General features: G+C 28.8%; 2 protein-coding genes across 2 annotated transcripts in view; both read left to right on the top strand.

The window, feature by feature from the left end:
* LOC119685464 (sex determination protein fruitless-like) overlaps positions 1-18,743 on the top strand; it is a 421,971-nt gene that overhangs the window by 91,626 nt on the left and 311,602 nt on the right. The gene's annotated exons all lie outside the window — the stretch shown is intronic.
* LOC119685469 (30S ribosomal protein S11-like) lies at positions 16,244-18,277 on the top strand. The gene is made up of 5 exons (XM_038099754.1): positions 16,244-16,547; positions 16,603-16,736; positions 16,792-16,892; positions 16,949-17,014; positions 18,136-18,277. The coding sequence occupies exons 1-5, from the start codon at positions 16,348-16,350 to the stop codon at positions 18,241-18,243; spliced, it is 609 nt and encodes a 202-aa protein (XP_037955682.1). The 5' UTR covers positions 16,244-16,347; the 3' UTR covers positions 18,244-18,277.

Raw genomic sequence — 18,743 nt, 5'->3', positions numbered from 1 at the left:
TTTAAAAATTTTTATTTAAATATTTTGAAGCGGAAATAAGTACTGGTTAAATGCTTTTCTGTAGTTATTTATAACACATATATAAAATAATTTTTTATGACTTTGAAGATAAATGAAAAGAAAAAAAAAATTTAATAAAATTAATATATAGTTTTTAAATTAAATTTAAAAATAAAACAGTCCCAAAGATTGTATCTATTAACACATAGAATAGATTTACTAAAAAAAATGCAGTGATGAGAGTAACAAAAATATTCTGTTGTAGAATCTTAAAAGAAGTTTTGTTTGTAATTTTAGTTGTCATATTTGTTATTTTAGCTGTCATTTATTGTTGCTTTTAATGCAAAATGAACATTTTTGACAGCTACAATTACAAACACAACTCTTATGTGAATCGAGTATTAAGTTCGGTCCAAATGCAAAATTAAGTGTAATTTGTTTTGTGTTCAAAGTCAAAGTTAGTAAAGAAATGTACAGAAACAATGACGAGCTAAATCGATTGGCTGATATCACCATCATTTGGGTTCCTGAACGTAGGAACATCGAAGGGAACGAGAAAGCTGACAGTTTAGCCCGCTCTGGTGCTTCCCTGGATGTGTGATTGACGATACCGGTTTATATTACCTTAGACACCATTAAGAGAAGTACCTACTTTCTGCAATTTGCCAATAATAGACAAAAAGCTGCTCACTGCAGAAGTTGTGGAAACCTATGGGAAAAAGAAGCTATAATACATTTTCTCTGTGAATGACCGGCTTTGGCGTCCAGAAGATATAGATTATTAGGAAGATACTTCTTTAATAGTTTATCGACTGTTCATCGGTGAAGACGAAAGACCTATTAAATTATCTAAATTCGGCGGGATGAATTTAGTCTCTAGTCTTCTATACTAGGGTTCTTGCGTGGAATGTGGTAGCAAAACGGTGAAAAATCGCTAATTGAGGTACATGGAAATTATCTAATGGCCTGTCACTGCAACTAACCAACCAACGGGATGGATTTAGTCTCTAGTCTTCTATGCTAGGGTTCTTGCGAGGAATGTGGTAGTAAAACGGCGAAAAATTGCTAATTGAGGTACATGAAAGTTATCTAATAACTTGCTACTGCAACCAACCAACCAACACTTCAAAGTCTGACAGAACTGATTGAATTTTTGTAAAAGACATTAACAATATTCGAATTAATAGTTTTTAATGCAATAAATCTACCCATTACGGGTTATACTTAAGGTCCTATGGTTTAGCACTTAGCGTTTAGCACACTTGACTATTGTCATCGCTTAAATTTCATTGCTTAATTTATTTATTATATTGAAAAACAACAATAGGAAGATATTCAATAGCTGTATTTCGTATACGATATTGAGGAATTTTTATTTTCTAATCCAAACTAGTATACTCACACGCAGCATTTTTACACGCTATTTTTGCATTAAACCAACTGATTCCTTACGAACAACCGAGTACTTTTCTATTAAAAACTAACGAAATCGTGTGTACATTAAAATTTTTTATGGACTACACAAATTGAAATTACATAATCTTAGATATTGTATATTAATAAAAATTTTATTTTATTTTCTTTAAATGCTGTAATAAACAACATATGCCGCACATGCTTTAATTTGATTATGACGCAAACTCACATAAAACTTTGCTGTCAGATACTTTTTTTTTGCTTCCTCACAGCTGTTGCAGAAGAATTATTTTTATATAACGAAAAACTATTACATAATACATACGAGAGATATGTGTATATATATATGTGTATATAGGATTTAAATTATGTTTGCTACTAACAGTTAAATTTGAACTTCACATTACAACTTTGTAGATACTTTAAAAAGTGACGAAATGAAAATATCTCTTAGTCGTTTGCGTGAGGTTACAACATTTGAAGTACGACGAAGTTTCATCCGAAAAAAAATAAAAAATAAATAAACAAAAACTAATAATAATAAAAAACCAAGAAAACAATAGAAATTTTAATAGAAAATGATTTGAAAAATTTAAATCTTGTATTTGAGTGGCATTAAATTGAAGCATTTTTAAGCAAACATCTATGTATCTGAGATATTTATGCAGACAGACACTTAGAACTAGGAAGTAATTTGATGGCAAGCCTACAAAGCTTCAAAAGTTAGACACTTGAAGACAGTAAGATGAATGGTTGGTAAGGAAAATGTATGTAGAACGTTCGTTTATACAAATTTCTTTGCTTCAAGATACTTGTACTTTAGCATGGCAGACAGTTAAGCGATTACGACAACTTCGTTTAATATCAAGCGTAATTAAAAAAACATTTAACGTAGATGAACGAAGTATATTTATTAGTTATGTTGTTATTGCACAATTAAATTGTGACATGCAAAACAGCATAGACAATATGACAGACGAGGAGACAAAGTGACAAGGCATCTAATAACACATGCCTCTAATATACTTGTAGTATAAGTACGTAATGTATGTAATATGTGTATTTATATATCTTGTATCTCCGCACGTATCCGTGCAAGTTGAGATACCCGCACAAAACAGCAGGCACGTTTTTCGACTTTTCAGACTTTTGAGAAAGAGTCAAAGTGACACTTAAAATAGAGTTTAATGAATTTTTAAACGATTGATTTAGTTGAAGTGAGTTATTATAAGTGATTTCATAAGATAAACGACCAAAACTACTGCTGTATACATGAGGCGTTTGCACACTTCATGCTAAATTATGGAAAATTAAAGAGTAACGCTTGAAAAGTTAATTAAATTTTCAATTTGTGTAAAATTACATAGAAATAATATATCTAAATAAATTATAAAAAAAATAATAAAATATAATTACAAAAAAAAAAGTTTTAAAGACTTTATTATTTCGCAATATGACTAAGATTGATAGTAGTTAGGCTTAGTTTAAGCGCAGTTGTTGCTGCTGGGTTGAGCCCACAGGTTAATGTGAACTTGTTTGACGTCCGAGGCTTATCGCCAAGAGTTCATTGTCATACTTCGTTGCACTTTTAACATTAAAAATAATTATTTTAGGTAATAAAAACATTTGCCATATACTCGTATATAAAAATAAAATTTAAAATTCATGTGAGTATGGGTTGTTGTAGTTGTTGTTGTTTTGCTACGTCAGAACCTAACACATATGCCGCAGACAACAAAGCAAAAGTCTAATGGCTAATATCGCACCCCTGGACTTCACCACGGAAGGAAGGAAGTTGGCTAGGCATTTTGGTTTGAAATTATATTTTATTTAAATTTATACAGTTTTTTGTAATAAATTTGTTTTTGTTTTTTTTGTTTGTTTGTCATAAAACTTGATAGCTGCTGTCAACATTTTTGTAAAATTTTTCAGAAATTTTTTTTTAATTTTTTTAGCATGTTGCATGCCATGAAATGCCAACATAAATACTGCAACTAATGTATGTAATTAACTTTTGTTTCCAGAATATTTTTTTGTTTACATACAAATAATGTATTATTACATACAGGTGATTTTTTTTAAAATTTTTTTTTCTTTTTAAATGACGGCATTGTCGTAATTATCAATGCACGAAGTTGCAGTATTGCATTCTTTCAAAGGTTCGAAATTCCGTCAGCTGCTGCGGCTGCTGCTGCTGCTGCAACTGGCCTTATTGTTTGTTGCAGAGTAAATATTTATTTCAAGTGCGGAAGCAACTTTGTCGTGGCATGCCACAAAGCACGTGTTGCAAACATATACATCTATATACCTACATACATACATATATATTGTATCTATATAATGAACGTATCCCTCTAAGTGCTATAACTGCGTGCTGAGGCACATACATTTTGCAAATCGGCAGATGGCCTAATTTCAATGCAATCAAGCAAAACAGTTTGCCACACTTCAAACGCTTGCAACGCAGTACTTTTTTGTATTTGTAATTGCAGAAACCATAGGTTGGGATATATATATACGTATATGGTAAAATAATGATATTATAACTTATCGTTGAGAACAAAAAATGTCATTTTTTACAACTAAAAATTCTCTTTTCTGCTCTATTACGAATAAGTTATCAAAAATTTGAATTGTCATTTATTGTGTTATTTATGACATATTTATACCGATAGAGATAATTCCAAAAACTTTTATTATATGAAAGATTATAGTTTTTGAATATAGAGTATATACATATCAGTATATTATTGCAGACTCATTTATTATATAAAATACTATAAGTATTTGAATATATATATATATATATATATAAACATATATTAGTACGAGGCATCATTCCATATATATTTATAATATAATATAATATGCAACACACTTAGTGAATAGTGATATTGTATATTAGTCGTGGTTGGTTGGTTATAGTAGCAGGTTAGCAGATATCCTCACACTAACCTTAATTAACCTCAATCATTCTTAATCCATTTCATTGAATTTAGTTAAATTAACAGATCTTTTGCAGCTTTCTGAGAATTATGATAATTGCAAACACTTGTTAATAGAGCTCTAGAGAATTCAAACATACCACCGAACAATGAGCTTATGACTCAAACGCACGGCCGTAATAATAACATCATATTACGTTGACGGGATTGGACACACACTTCGGAAACAAGAAACAAGATGACCAACAAGATCACTAACGGAAATATGTGAAAAAGATCAAAATGAATCTATAAAAATATCAGATGGAAATAGAAGAAACGTTGTGATATAGCACTGAAAGATGTTATCAAAAAAACACCGCATAAAATTTAACTAATAAAGTTACCACGTTATCAAGTCAAGAAGGAATAATGAAAAGTCCACCTCTTGAACCGCAAAAGTTAGTATCAGAATAAATGTCTAAAGCCATGGTATAAGATTTTAAAACACTAATATCACGTCATAGTGAGGTGTAATAAGTAATAAGTAAAGAAGATTCTACCACTTTAACACTGAAAATCAGAGTGTTGAGAAATCTATTTCAATTATCAAATGCAAAAATAGAGGTTATAATTAAGCTTAACATTTACTAATTTTTACAATTAAAGCAAAAGCGTAAAGAAAGTAGTGAAGGGTGCAGGTTTGACGAGTATAGAGGATGAGGTGACTTTGTGGATTATGAATTATAAGGTATAGGTTATTATTTTGTAAAAGAAGACAATGGAATGAATGAATAGCATCCTATGGAAGTAAATTAACGAACATCAGAGTTAACTTGATGATATCAGAAGAAATGGGCTAGTGAGAAGATAGTTGAGGGCTAATCTGTACTGAAAGAGAGCCTTAATATAATCTAAGCTAAAATAAAGTTGGAATTAAAATTGAGTGAATAAGGAAACAGTTAAAACAGTTCTCCTTTTTGGGTACGCTCGAGAATAAAAACTTCAGTAGGATCACACTATTCAAAAGGCTTAACCAGGTGTAACCAGAAAAATGTTGCGTGAATAAGAAACGGATCAGTTAATCCAAATCACAGTTTTGTACAAATTCCAGAATGATAAAATTTAATACTTTACTAATGAATAACACAAAACTACTCAAAAGTATTAACTAAAGTTCAATTAAAAAGAAAAAGATCAAACGGCCATCTCAGATTATCCAAAAAACTTGCGGAAGCTAGACTAGAATGAAATAACTAGACTAGGATTATATAAGTTAAGTATGTGAAGACGTAACACCGGCTATAAAGGCAAAAGCGGTTTAAAAAAAATTAGTCGGATCCGGTGCACCATAATTTTCCTTAAAAGACACTTATTAATATCATATATGGAATCTACATTTCTTGGAAAGCATTTGGCGTCCGTCAGAGAGAAACTCTCAGGTATAATAGACCCCTTCTCCACGCCACTGGAGACATACACGAAATAACGAAAATTATTTACACTTTACTTATGAACGCAAATAGTTTTTTCAACTTGATTTTCATGCCATTGAAAATCTAAAATATGTAAAAATGAGGTCATTCATTTCAAATCCAACTGAATTTTCTATACAAACTAACAATGAAAAATAACTTGCAATACAAAAAATGATAAAATACAGTCAGTACGAGTATTAAAGATATGTACTGGTAAAGCGTCTAAGCACTGATGACAGACAAAATTTGCGATATTCGCACAAAGAAGAGAGTATCTGTAAGATAGATGCATGAAATGGTTCGAGTATCTTTAGCTAAGTACATGCTAAAGTGTTTGTGCAGATATAAGCCAGTTTGTATGTAATGACCAAGTCGGTGTAGACGACGACGTTTATGTCGATGTCGAAGTCGAAGTCGACGTCAAAGTGGATGACGATGCATGAATGCTCCAGTTTTATTGTTAAATGGGTCGTACTCCGGTGCTGTCTCGGTTTATTTGCATTATATCATTTGTGTTGATTTCGTTTGGGGTATTTGTATCTGTGCGATTGTGCAAAAAATTGAAAATTGAAATAAACAAAAAGTAAATAAAGAGAAAACTGAAACTGTATGAAAAAATATTTAAAAGTTTAAATGCAAGCAATTCTCATGCAATCGACAAAGACAGTCAGTCAATGAACGTTTGATGCAAATAATCCCAAGTAAAAAATATATAAATAAATTTAAAAGAATTCCAACGAATTATAAAAGAAAAGAAAAAAAAGTAAAAAAGATATAGAAATGTGCTGACAAAGTTATTTTAGAAAATTATTTAAATATTTTCAAGCTTTCTGTACTGAGGTTTGGTTTTTTTTGGTTTAGGGATTTAGTCTAGATTTTAGAAATTTTAGATTTAATTAAATTTTATGGTTAAATTTTTCTATTTGTTTTTTTTTTTTGTGTAATTTATTGTGTAAATATTAATTTTTTCAACTATTCTTATTGAAATGTGAAGCAATAACTCTTTAGTTAAAAAATACACAATTTCGTAGGTTTGCTGTGAAATATTTCGTGTTAAAAATATTAAATATTTTTAGCACTTAATTCCTCACAGGTAAAACATTTTCAATCTTTTATAAACTTGTTAAAATTGTTAAAATTGTTTTTAAGCGGTAAATTTATGTTTACTTTGTCTACACCCAACACGTTTATTAAACACTTTTTTGCACCTGCAAGTCTCGGTCGTTATTTATCTCACAGATACTTTCATGTTTTGGTTTTGTCTAATAGCATTTGGCGGGAATTTTTTTTTTTGTTTATAGTTTTGTACTTGTATGAAGCAGTTTAATTAGCGTCTAATGCATGTACGTTATTTGCTTTATTTTCTCAAAGTAATTACACTCCATAAAACAAACTAAATACTCTAGCAATTTTCTTCTATTAAAATATATAGAAAATTGCTTAATATTCGCTTAATATTCGCTTAATTGGCATAATTTAAATAATCGTTACTTTACATATTACTTTAAAATATATATATATTTTTTTTTATTAACACAAAATTGCTTTATAAACCCCATAATAGATAAAAATCAGAGTGGAGTAGTTTTGGAACTTATAATTTAAAAGTTGTGAACTATAATATTTCTAAATATAATTAACGTGCACAATATTTTTATTAATTCATTTAGACATTTTATTGAGACATTTTATTATACTTGAATACTCCTAATAATAACAGATATATTTAAGTGAATGGCGTTGAAAGTTAGGAGTTTTCTAATTTTATAAGAATTTAAATGATTTTTTTTGCAATTTTACTAATCGATTAAAGTTGAAATTGTATAATTTAAAATTTTTAAAAACTGAACTGATTTGAAAATAATTAAGTTTCTTTTCTTTCTTATTTAATAACTTATACATATACATATTTGCACATGCACGCATATGTGCATTATAGCACCTGTAGCGAATAATGATACAAATATGTCTCCAGAATACTCATAACTACTGAAAAGTGCCCATTAACTATTGAACATACAACTAATGAGCATAAGGTAAAATATCACATGAAGCTGCAAATGTGACTTACTACTTGAAGACCGGACAATTTAGTAGCGTTGGTCATCAAAAATAGTTTTTTCCTGCACTATTCGACAGCTCTTCTTACCAAGAAGTATGAGACTTATACCATTATAATTGGCACTATTAGTGGAATATAGTCCCAAAAATCAAGATAGGCACATTCGCTGTTACTAAATATAAAAATATAGATTATCCGAACAGCCGTGAATACTTGTTTTGGTTCGGACTTTTCTAGTAATCCGTAATCAAATAATTTCAAGATTCTTATGATACTGCACAAACTAATTGAAATATTCAGCTTGCAAAGTTACCCCTAGTTCGAATAATTGATAGCTCTTCTTATTTAGAAATCTAACACAAGTACTATAACGCTTGGGAACATCGAAGGGATCACTTTCAAAAAACATGATGGAAGAATAAAAATGTATGGATAACCTGAGAAACTGAGGAGTCTATACGCGTAATATGCGAAGATATTAAGTCAGTCCTTAATGGTGGCGTACATGACAGCCATTAATAAAGATCGGAGTCTGCACAAGGCTATTACTTGTGGAATGTTAAACATTGTCAGAATTAACAAAATTTTAGTATTTAAACACTACAAGGCGCCATATAGCGTGTCTTCTAACAAGAGAAATATGGATAAGATCAGTTCTAAGAATGGTTAATGTACGTGAATCGGGCATGCAGAAGGTATGGTTCGGTTATATCTTTAGATTTTTCATTCAGTTTGATACCAAAAAATAAAAAAATAAAAAAAATGGAAAAGAACCAGCAATGAAAAGAAAAACAGGAAGAAAAATAAAAATTCCGTTACAACCAATATGAAATACTATGAAATAATCTAATAGATTATGCAAAATGCAAAAAATTTCGATTATTAATAACTTAAATATCAACATTCCGGGTGCATTTCAGTTACCCCTTGAATACGCAATGAATAATGCAATAAATGCAATAAAAATTGTAAACAATAAATTCAACAAAAACATATTTATTATATATTATATATTTTTAACGGATATGATATAATCAAATGCCTTTATATATGTAGGTATGTATATCATGTATAAATTATGTACATAAAATTTATGAGTGTACATTAATTTGCAGAATATACTACATCTGCATAGTAAAAAAAAATATTTAAGTTAAAAAAAGAAATTAAAATGTAATAAATGTGTAATTCATATATATACTTATATATGAACAATATATAAAATATTCCTATCGATTATGTACATAGAAAATGTACAATACAAGGGCAATATTGCTCAACAATTAATCTTGTATAAATAATATCTGATGGGTGAACACATTTCTACTTAGGAAAAGAGGGAAGGCATTGTTTATATTTGCTCTCTAAGTCTTTAAATAAATAATGTTTTTATAATGAATTTTTGTTAATTAAATTTGCTATTTATAAAATTGTTTTAAATATTAGTAGCAAATTTATATTTGCTAAAAAGTTTGAAATTTATTTAATAAGTAAAACAATACAAATTTGATGAAATTATTTGAAGATAACAATAATCATATTATTTTCCATAAATATATAATTAAATATTTAAAAAAAAAATAATTTAAAAATATTAATTGAACATTTTATTTTGAATTTTTATTCCAAAATAACAGTTTGGATTCTAAGAAAATTTTTTATAGATCCACAAAGGTGTTCTAGAGCCTTTTAGTAAAATTAAATCAACTGAAACAACATGGCCCACCTATAATAAAAATAAATCCTCGAAACTCATCAAAAGAGACCGCGTTGAACACTGCAAGGCTTACTACAGTTCTTTCTGGTCATTGTTGTATAGGAACCCATGCAGAGAAACTACGCTTTTCCCATAATGCTCACTGCAAAAGTTGTGAAAACCCGTAGGAGTAAGAAATCATAACACATTTTCTCTGTGAATGCCCGGATTTGCCGTACAAATGATGTAGGTTCTTAGGAAGATACTTCTTTGATAGTTTATCAGACAATTCATCGGTGAAAACGAAAGACCTATTAAATTAATATGCAGATGATGCAGAGACGGCTTTGGCATGCAGATGATATAGGTTCTTATCGGTGAATACGAAAGACCTATTAAATTAATATAAATGCGCCGGAATGGATTTAGTCTCTACTCTTCTATACTGCGATTCTTATAAGGAATGTAGTAGTAAAACGGCTCATTGAAATACATGGAAGTTATTTAATGGCCTGCCTCTGCAACCAACCAACCAATCAATCGCTAAGACGTTTGAAAATGTATGACACAATTTAAAACTTAAACTTAATATTATATTTTAAAAATATTTTATCTTAGTCATTTTTAATGCAAACTCACTAGACAACTATTTATCTTATTTAATTTTTATCAAAATTATAACTAAATTAATTTGATTTGCACTTACTTACGGCCTAAAGCAGTCAGTTACTTCTTGTCCATATAATCATAAGCATTTTCCTAAGTATATTGTTTACATTAGATATACTTTTTTTTTAGAATGATTAAAACCTACATAGACTCATATCGTCATAAAGTTTAAAATATATTTTTATATATCACATACACAATGATTATATGTGCAAATGATTATATATACGTGTATTTCTTAAACAAAAGATAAGATTTTGCCGTACTGCCTTTTGGCCAAGGAAAGATAAACTTTTTGCTAAGTTTACTTAGAGTTCAGTATACATAATTTCAATTAACTTATTTGAGAAATAATTTAAAGCTAAAATCATAAATAAATAGCACATATAAAAATAATGAGAACTACATATAGTACAGATACTTCTACATACATATATTCATAGATAGATAAGAAATAATCGCGTTGAAATACATTTTTAGCTTTATTTCTTAACTTGGCCTTCAGGGCAAATGTAATCAAGATAATTTGTTTAAAATTGTTATTTTATTATAACGCGGCTTATTGCTGAGACAAGCATGGAAATTGTTTAAATAATTACATTTTTGAGGTGTGGTTACTGAGAAGAGCGAAATCAGGGAAAGGTCATTAAAAGATTGGATTAACATTTTCGAATCTTATATTATAAACGTGAGAAGGATTTCATAAGCGGAGAGAAGTGAAGATAAAAAATTAATAACAAAATAATTTAATTTTTAAATTAATAATATTAACTTAATTAAAAAAAGGCGTGATGCTTCAATGTTTAAGTTTTCAGAGACTTTACTATGTTAATATATTTTTATGCGGATTTTGTATGGATTTGTATGAAAAATGGCACATAGTGCTACATATTGGTCAAGTTAATTACAATAGAATAAACAGAGTCTATATAAATATAAATAGATATATATATATAACATAGTGTTATCCATTTCGGGACATTTATTAAATCTGTTTATTATCCAAAGCATCATATGTTTATTTTGCCATTTTGCAATATGGATCGTTTAACAACCGCTAAAAGGTTGTGAATAACCTACCAAGATCATATGATTTATCACCACTAAATATTTTTCGCCTAGTTAAGCAAAGGATTCTATTTGGAAGCATACATACGTTATATAGCTGGATTAGCTTTTTGGAATCATACATACGTTATATAGCTGGATTAGCTTGTGCTGACAAGTTATCAAAAATTACAATGTTTGGTAAAGCACACTTAAATAACGTTAAATATCACACTTAATGACAGGGTCCAAAAAATATAATGAAATTTAAAAATATATTTTTGTATCCTCAATCACAAGTGTATTCTCGGAACTATAAAATGGATAACTTTTTATATGAGTAGCATTTTTTTTAAATTTAAAAATTAAACTGAAGGAAATAAAAACAATTACTTATTTTTTAATTATTTCGAAAAAGACATCTTTAATCAAAACTTCTACTGTCAGCTATAGTGCTTTTAAATTTTTCTATCATATCACAATGTTCACACTTTCAAAAGCCTAAGCAAGTGTTATCTTTCATAATACGAACTGTCACTAACATATATCCATCTCTCTAGTAAATTATCTTATTTTTTAAATCCTAACGAAGTTTATCTTCAATGAAATGAACTGTCACTAACACCTATTCATCTATCTAGTGAACTGTCCTATTTCTAATAACCTAATAGAAACATCTTCCATGAGACCCAATGTCATTAACACCCAACTAATAAATTGATCTACTTTTAAAAGCACATAAGATCTAGTTTTTTCTATAAGACAAAGTGACACTAACATCTATCTATCTACCTAGAGAACTGTACTACTTCTATGATCCTAAAGGAACCTATTTTCTAATAAATAAAATGTCACAATTATCTATTCATCTATTTAGTGAAACAAATATTTTTTGTTTTCTTTATTAAATCATTTCAAATCACTTAAAAAATAGAATTATTTAAGACTATATTTCTATGTATTTATATATACGTAAATATATTATATAAAAAAATAGGTTGCCATTAGATGATAAACATTAGGTGACCATTTATTTTTTTATTTATTATTAAAAAATAGAATTTAATTTAAAATAAAATAAATTGATAAACACTTACGAACTGTGACCATTTTCGGATCGTAGGCACAAACTCGTCGCTCCACGGCAATAATTTTGCGTTGCACAACGCGTGTTCTATCGCTCACCACCTGCAGATCTCGGTGCAGCTCATCAAATATATCACTGGCTATTAGCACCAGTGATGCCAATTGACGCAACGCATTACTCAGCGTAATATTGCTGATGGAATCGAACTCGTAGCCAGATATAATTTTGGCAGATGTTGGCGTTTGTGGGGCACTTGGTGAACGATGCCGATTATTACCACGTAAACCATGTGCGCCACCCAACGAACCACTGGCATCATCAATATTGCGCGGCAGTGTGCGTGTGGGTGAGGAAAGGAACTCAACATGTTGTTTAAGCTTTTTCATCGGAAATGGTGCAGTACTGCTTAGTGTTGGTGAGCCAACGATGTCTTCCGTGTCGGTGGCAAAACTAAAACTCGCTGTATAGCTGCCATTGGTCAGTGTGTGTGCCGCCGTTGGGTCATTATAGTCATTAGTCAATGCAGTATCGGTGCTATTTAGCAATAAAGGCGTATGTATAATGGCTTTTGTTATCGACGTTGTTGTTGTTAATGATGTGGCAGTTAAAAGCGGTGAATGTGGTTGTTGTAATTGTTGTTTATCTGTAATGTCCTTGACATTGCTTAATGCTGTTACGGTTGCTGTTAATGTCCTTGACGCTGCTGCTGTTGTTGTTGTCTCTCCAATATTCAGTTCTCTCACGTTTTCGCTTAATCTATTCTGCTCTTCGCTCAGTTCTTGCAGCTGCTGTTGGTGGTGTTGTTGTTGTTGTTGTAGTTGTTGTTTGCTGATGCAATTATTATTTTGACATTTGCCGGGTATGCATTGGAATCTTGTTATCTTAGCACCGGGTCCGGTGTCGCGCTTATTCGCATTCACTTGTGCAAGATTTACCGGCTGCACTACGCGCTGTACGAATGGCATTTTCGTTTGTTTGTTTATTTATTTAAAGTTGAAAATAAAAATATTTTTGTTAATTTAAAAACATTTTTCTAATGCAAAGGCGAACAAAATTTTTGAACTAAAAATTTTTATTTATATTTTTAGGCACGATTTCTTATGTTGGCACTGGCATGTTTTTTTTTTAATTTAATTTTTGCAGTTCAATTTTTACTCCACAAGAAAATCAATTCTACTTCATTTAATTTTTAACTTCACATTTTTGATTCAAATTTTTATTTTTTTTTTTGTATTATATTTTATATTATTTTTCTTTATTTTTTCATTTCTGGACATAAGCCAAAATTCAAAAAAAAAAAGACGAAAACTGGTAGAACAGCTTTGGAGGCATAAATCCCTGCTGCTGTCGCTTTGCCGCTTCTCTTCGTTTTGTTCTTGTGATCGATCTTTGTTTTTTATGCTGCCATGAAGACCAGCTCAATTACCTTTAAACGTGTTTTCTTATGTTTCTTATGATATTCTTCTGATTATTATAAAAAAAATTTTATTTTTAATAATTTTGAATTTCAACCTATTTCAATTGTTTGCTTCTGCTGAACTCCATTTCGAACTCCACAATTTTGGCAACTCAAATTATTTCTCCACGCCTCAACTCACATTTTAAGCACTTCACATAAATTATAACATGAATTGGTTTAAAAAATTCACAAAAATATTAAAATATTTTTCTGTTTGGATTTTCCCTCCTTTTTCTCACAAAACAAAAAATTTAATTCGTAGCACAAAATCAAAATTTAAATATTTTTAACGGAAACAATTTTATTAATTTACACATTTAATACACACAATCATTTTTACAATTAATTAAGTAAATTTTTTAGGCTTACAACAACAATTTAAAAATATTTCATTGCGTGTTTTTTTTAATATTTACAATTAATTGACTATTCCATTAACATTGCATTGAACGCTTTTTTATTTACAGTGTAACTGCTACGGCACCTTTACATCGTTATTACACACCGGTCGACCGTTTATTACTACAGCTTCTCCTTTCTATGAAAGGCTCTTGCAGTAACAAAAATTTCAATCGCATTTGTTGTGGCTGTGTTGGTTTCATTGAATAATATACGCTCTCTATTGAACTAAATAAGAACTCAAAAATTACACAATCCAATCGGTTTATGAATGAACCAGTGCTCGTGTGAGCTCGAAAAGTAGCATTTTAAGTACTAATTTAGCAGATAACAAAATAAGTTGCTGTTAACTACATTAGAAGTATATTTGTAATATATATTTATTTATTTGTGAGTTAAGATTAAAATTAATTTTAAAGTTAACTATGAATAAGGGAGTGGACTAAAGGCTCCTTCGCCTAAACTAATTGTAATAAAACTTTATTATATTATTGAATTAATTTATTTTATTTATTATTCATACATAAAAAATATTTGTTTTATATTATTAGTATTTTAAGGTTTAAAGTAAGTTTTTATATAAAAAACACATTCATTTCTTTTTTTTTCTGTGATCAATATATGAATAATGTAATAATCAGAACACTAATGAATAAACTACTTAATGTAATTAATATTAAATATTATTTAATAGTTTATTTTTTTATTTTTTGTCTTTGCAATTACAAATATAAATTTATATATTAAATATATATATATACATATATATAAAACAGTAATATATTAATAGCGGGCTAATTGGTCATTTAAATAGAAATAAAAAAAAGTATAATTTATTATTTATATTTAAAAACAAATTATATTTTATTCAAATGTTTTTCCGATATTTCGACTATCTTAAATTTTATATATAATTTTATACAATTATATAATTTGTTTTTATATATAAATAATAAATTATAGGATTTTTTTGAATATCTACTTTTTGGTCGCAAATAAAAGAACAAAATGTTTATATATATAATATGTAGCATATAACTTTCTATATGATGAAATATATTTTTCAACGTATTCCTTAAATTTTTAAAACTGACTTATCGGGGTGTTGATGATATATATTTAATTTTTAGCATCAGTTTTCTTGTACTGTTGCTCCTTTTCGGTAAAGATGCTGAATTTTTTTAAATTTGGATTGTGTGCGTGATCAGTGGGTTGTGCTTCAATTTGAATTTTTTCTTTATACTATATTTTATGTTAGATTGATGTGACGCCATTCATGTTTTTCACTTAAGTGTTTATTACTCTAACATATATGTATATAAAATCCATCACTACTGCATAGGACTTTGTGATATTTCTTTCATAGAGATTTTCGATTTTTTATTTTTGAAGAAATGTGTTACAATGTTTTTATATCTGAATGTTAATATGTTACATATATATGCGTTCATTTTAATATACATATTCAAATTTTTAAATCACTCAGAAAAACCACACATCTGAGTTTTTCTGATATTTAACTTTTATAGATTGTTTTGACGCACTGGTGCTTGGTATATACTAAAAAGGACCAAAGCCGCCATTTATAACTTCAACCCGCTTAGCGTTTCTCTTTGTTTCTTGTGAATTTTGTCTAATGCATTTTAAGAAATATACAATAAAAAAGGATTAAAATGAAAACTCAACTTTTGATATGCAAGTTTCTGTTATTAAATATTATGACTGCTATATGCGTTGGGATTTCTGTTGAGATTTTTATTTAGATTTAATAACTTGTATTTGGAATGTATTAATTTTAGTAAATATATTATTCTATATAATATCGTATACATATTGTCTAAATTTAATTAAATAAATAACTCAAATTCAAACAAAACAATTATTTCTCGCTCTAAATAACAATCCATGACATATGAACTTTAGCAGAGCAACTTCATAGCAACTAATTCAAAAACGTTACAATTTTAAGCACTGGTAACCCTATTCTCAACACATGTGTCAAAGTCAAAAATCAGCTGTTGTGACATAATAATAATAAATGCTTGGTGCTGTCGGCTGAGATGATATATAATTTGTTTTACATTTTTAAATAAATTTTTTGAATAAAATAATGTCTTTTAAAAGCGCGCTCTCGGCTTTAGTGCAAAATACACAAAAATTAGTGATAGCACGAAACCAATTTCGTCACCTGCACTCGACACCATGTTTACTAAAAGTTGAAGATCGAAAAGAAATGTTAGCATCCATGCCTGCAAAGGACGAAGGTACGGCTGGTGAGAGATCAGTGGACATTGATACATTAATAGGAAAGTAAGTATATTATGAATAGTATGTAGATAATATATTATTGTTTTTATATTGTTAGAAAAAAAGAAAAATTCTTTCCTAATGCCAACACACCACAGCAATTATTCAATGGAATTCCATTTAGCGAATTACCAATTTGTAACATACGTGTCTCACCTAATAATACAATAATATCTGTTACCGATTATAAAGGTAAACTTTATTACAAAATGTTGAAGCCAATATAATAAAAAAATGATTAACAAAGGTACAACACGGTTTATACGCTCTTGTGGCATTGAAGGATTTAAAAATACGAGAAAGGGCACAAACATTGCAGCCCAGGCTACTGCAATAACAATCGGATCTGTAAATATTAAAATTATTATTACTTTTGTCTAATTATTCCAACATTTTTATTATAGAAATCAATGGAAATTGGTTGGAAATCAGTACGTGTTCAAGTGCGTGGCTTAGGACCTGGAAGAATGGTAATTTATATTCACTAAAATATGACTTAAAAGTATTAATCAAAAATTTTAGAGATAAAACAACTATTAAATTTTTGTACATATTGTCCTAGACTTAGTGACCATAGATTTGTAACATGGATAAAACATATTTCAATTGAATACTCAGCACGTAATTCACTTATTAAAATATTTTCTAAATTTCGCTTTATTAAATCTCATTTCGGTTTCTCTTATAATATCCTTATTATTTTTAATTATTGCTCTTTCCTGTTTTATCAGTAGCTGTAAATGCTTACTATATTAGTGACAGTTTAAATGTTTAATATGTTTAAATATTTCTCACATACTCACGTCTTAACTCCTGTTGGAAGTGTGGAACAGTGTTGTTTACGTGTGGTACTGGGATGTTGATCATAGCGCTTATGGAACACCCTCTTTTCCATTCCTTATCCCAAACAATTCCTTTTCTACTCACTTAACACCTACCCAGTTCAAATCCTAACCTATATATTCATATGCCTTCGTTATTTCTATATAGATTTTCTCGGGCTATAACAATAACATCTACTAAACATCTACACCTATTTTATACAAATAGGTGCAATAACAAATGCTTGAACACCATAAAGTGTTTGTTCAACTACTAAGTTTTTTACATCTTTACTCCTGATTACTGGAATACGACCTCAGCCAGGTGTCTTTCACAGTCTAATGACTGAGATCTACTCTACTAGTTCCTAAGAGCTGCTTTTAGTGGATTGATGTCTTACACTTAGGCTGTTGATGTTTTCCATATACTGCAAAAAAAACAGGATGTTCGAATATTTTATTGTTGTTGTAGTAGCCCCTGGAGATCTATATGGCTTGCTGTGCTCGAGTTAAATGGTATTAAAATGCTCAAAACTTCGGATAGTACGGAAAATATATAAAGCACTACGTCTTACCGATCCACAATTTAGTTTCTATATATTTTATTGGCAGAATCTTAATTGAGAGTTTGAATTGGGAGTAACATACCTTCTTCATTATTAGAATTAGTATTAGAAAATTTTTAATATTACCGTTTTAAAAACTAAATTATTTTGTATATAAGAGTTAATCCAACACACACATACACTGTATATATTTCTTGTTTTCAGTCAGCCATAAAAGGTTTACAAATGAGTGGACTCAATATTATTTCCATCACCGACAATACACGCGTAACTTGGAATCCTCCACGTGCACGTAAACAAAGAAGTCTCTAATTGTTTTAATATTTAATAATTAATTTAATAATTATTATTTTAAAAATGTTAATAAAAAAAACACTGTGTTCACATTATGTAAAATTGTATATTATTTCATATCTACTAAGGTACATATTTTGACTATTAATTTAATATATTATTTAAATATATTTTCAACATATATTAATTTTCAATATATATTACTTAAATATACATATTTGAAATAGTATAAATAAATGAGTTTTGACATAAATATTTTTCTTTAAATTAATTCTTAGGAAATGAGAGGAATATATATCGTTTATTGCATAAATTAAAAAACTTAACTACATACAAATTGGTTTAATAACACTTTGGAAGCATATAAAATTAAGTAAATATTTATATATTGATATAAACATTTTAATAAAGTACAATAGATAAATAAAAGATATATAAAAGTTCTTTTATAATTGTTAAAACCTTTTGAAAATGAATAAAAGTTAATTCTTTCAAACATTTGCGTAGTTGCCTAATCG

This window comes from Teleopsis dalmanni, chromosome 2 (assembly GCF_002237135.1).
Source record: "Teleopsis dalmanni isolate 2A chromosome 2, ASM223713v2, whole genome shotgun sequence".
In the NCBI taxonomy this organism is placed as follows: Eukaryota; Metazoa; Arthropoda; class Insecta; order Diptera; family Diopsidae; genus Teleopsis; species Teleopsis dalmanni.
This window is presented reverse-complemented; position numbering and strand designations above follow the sequence as displayed.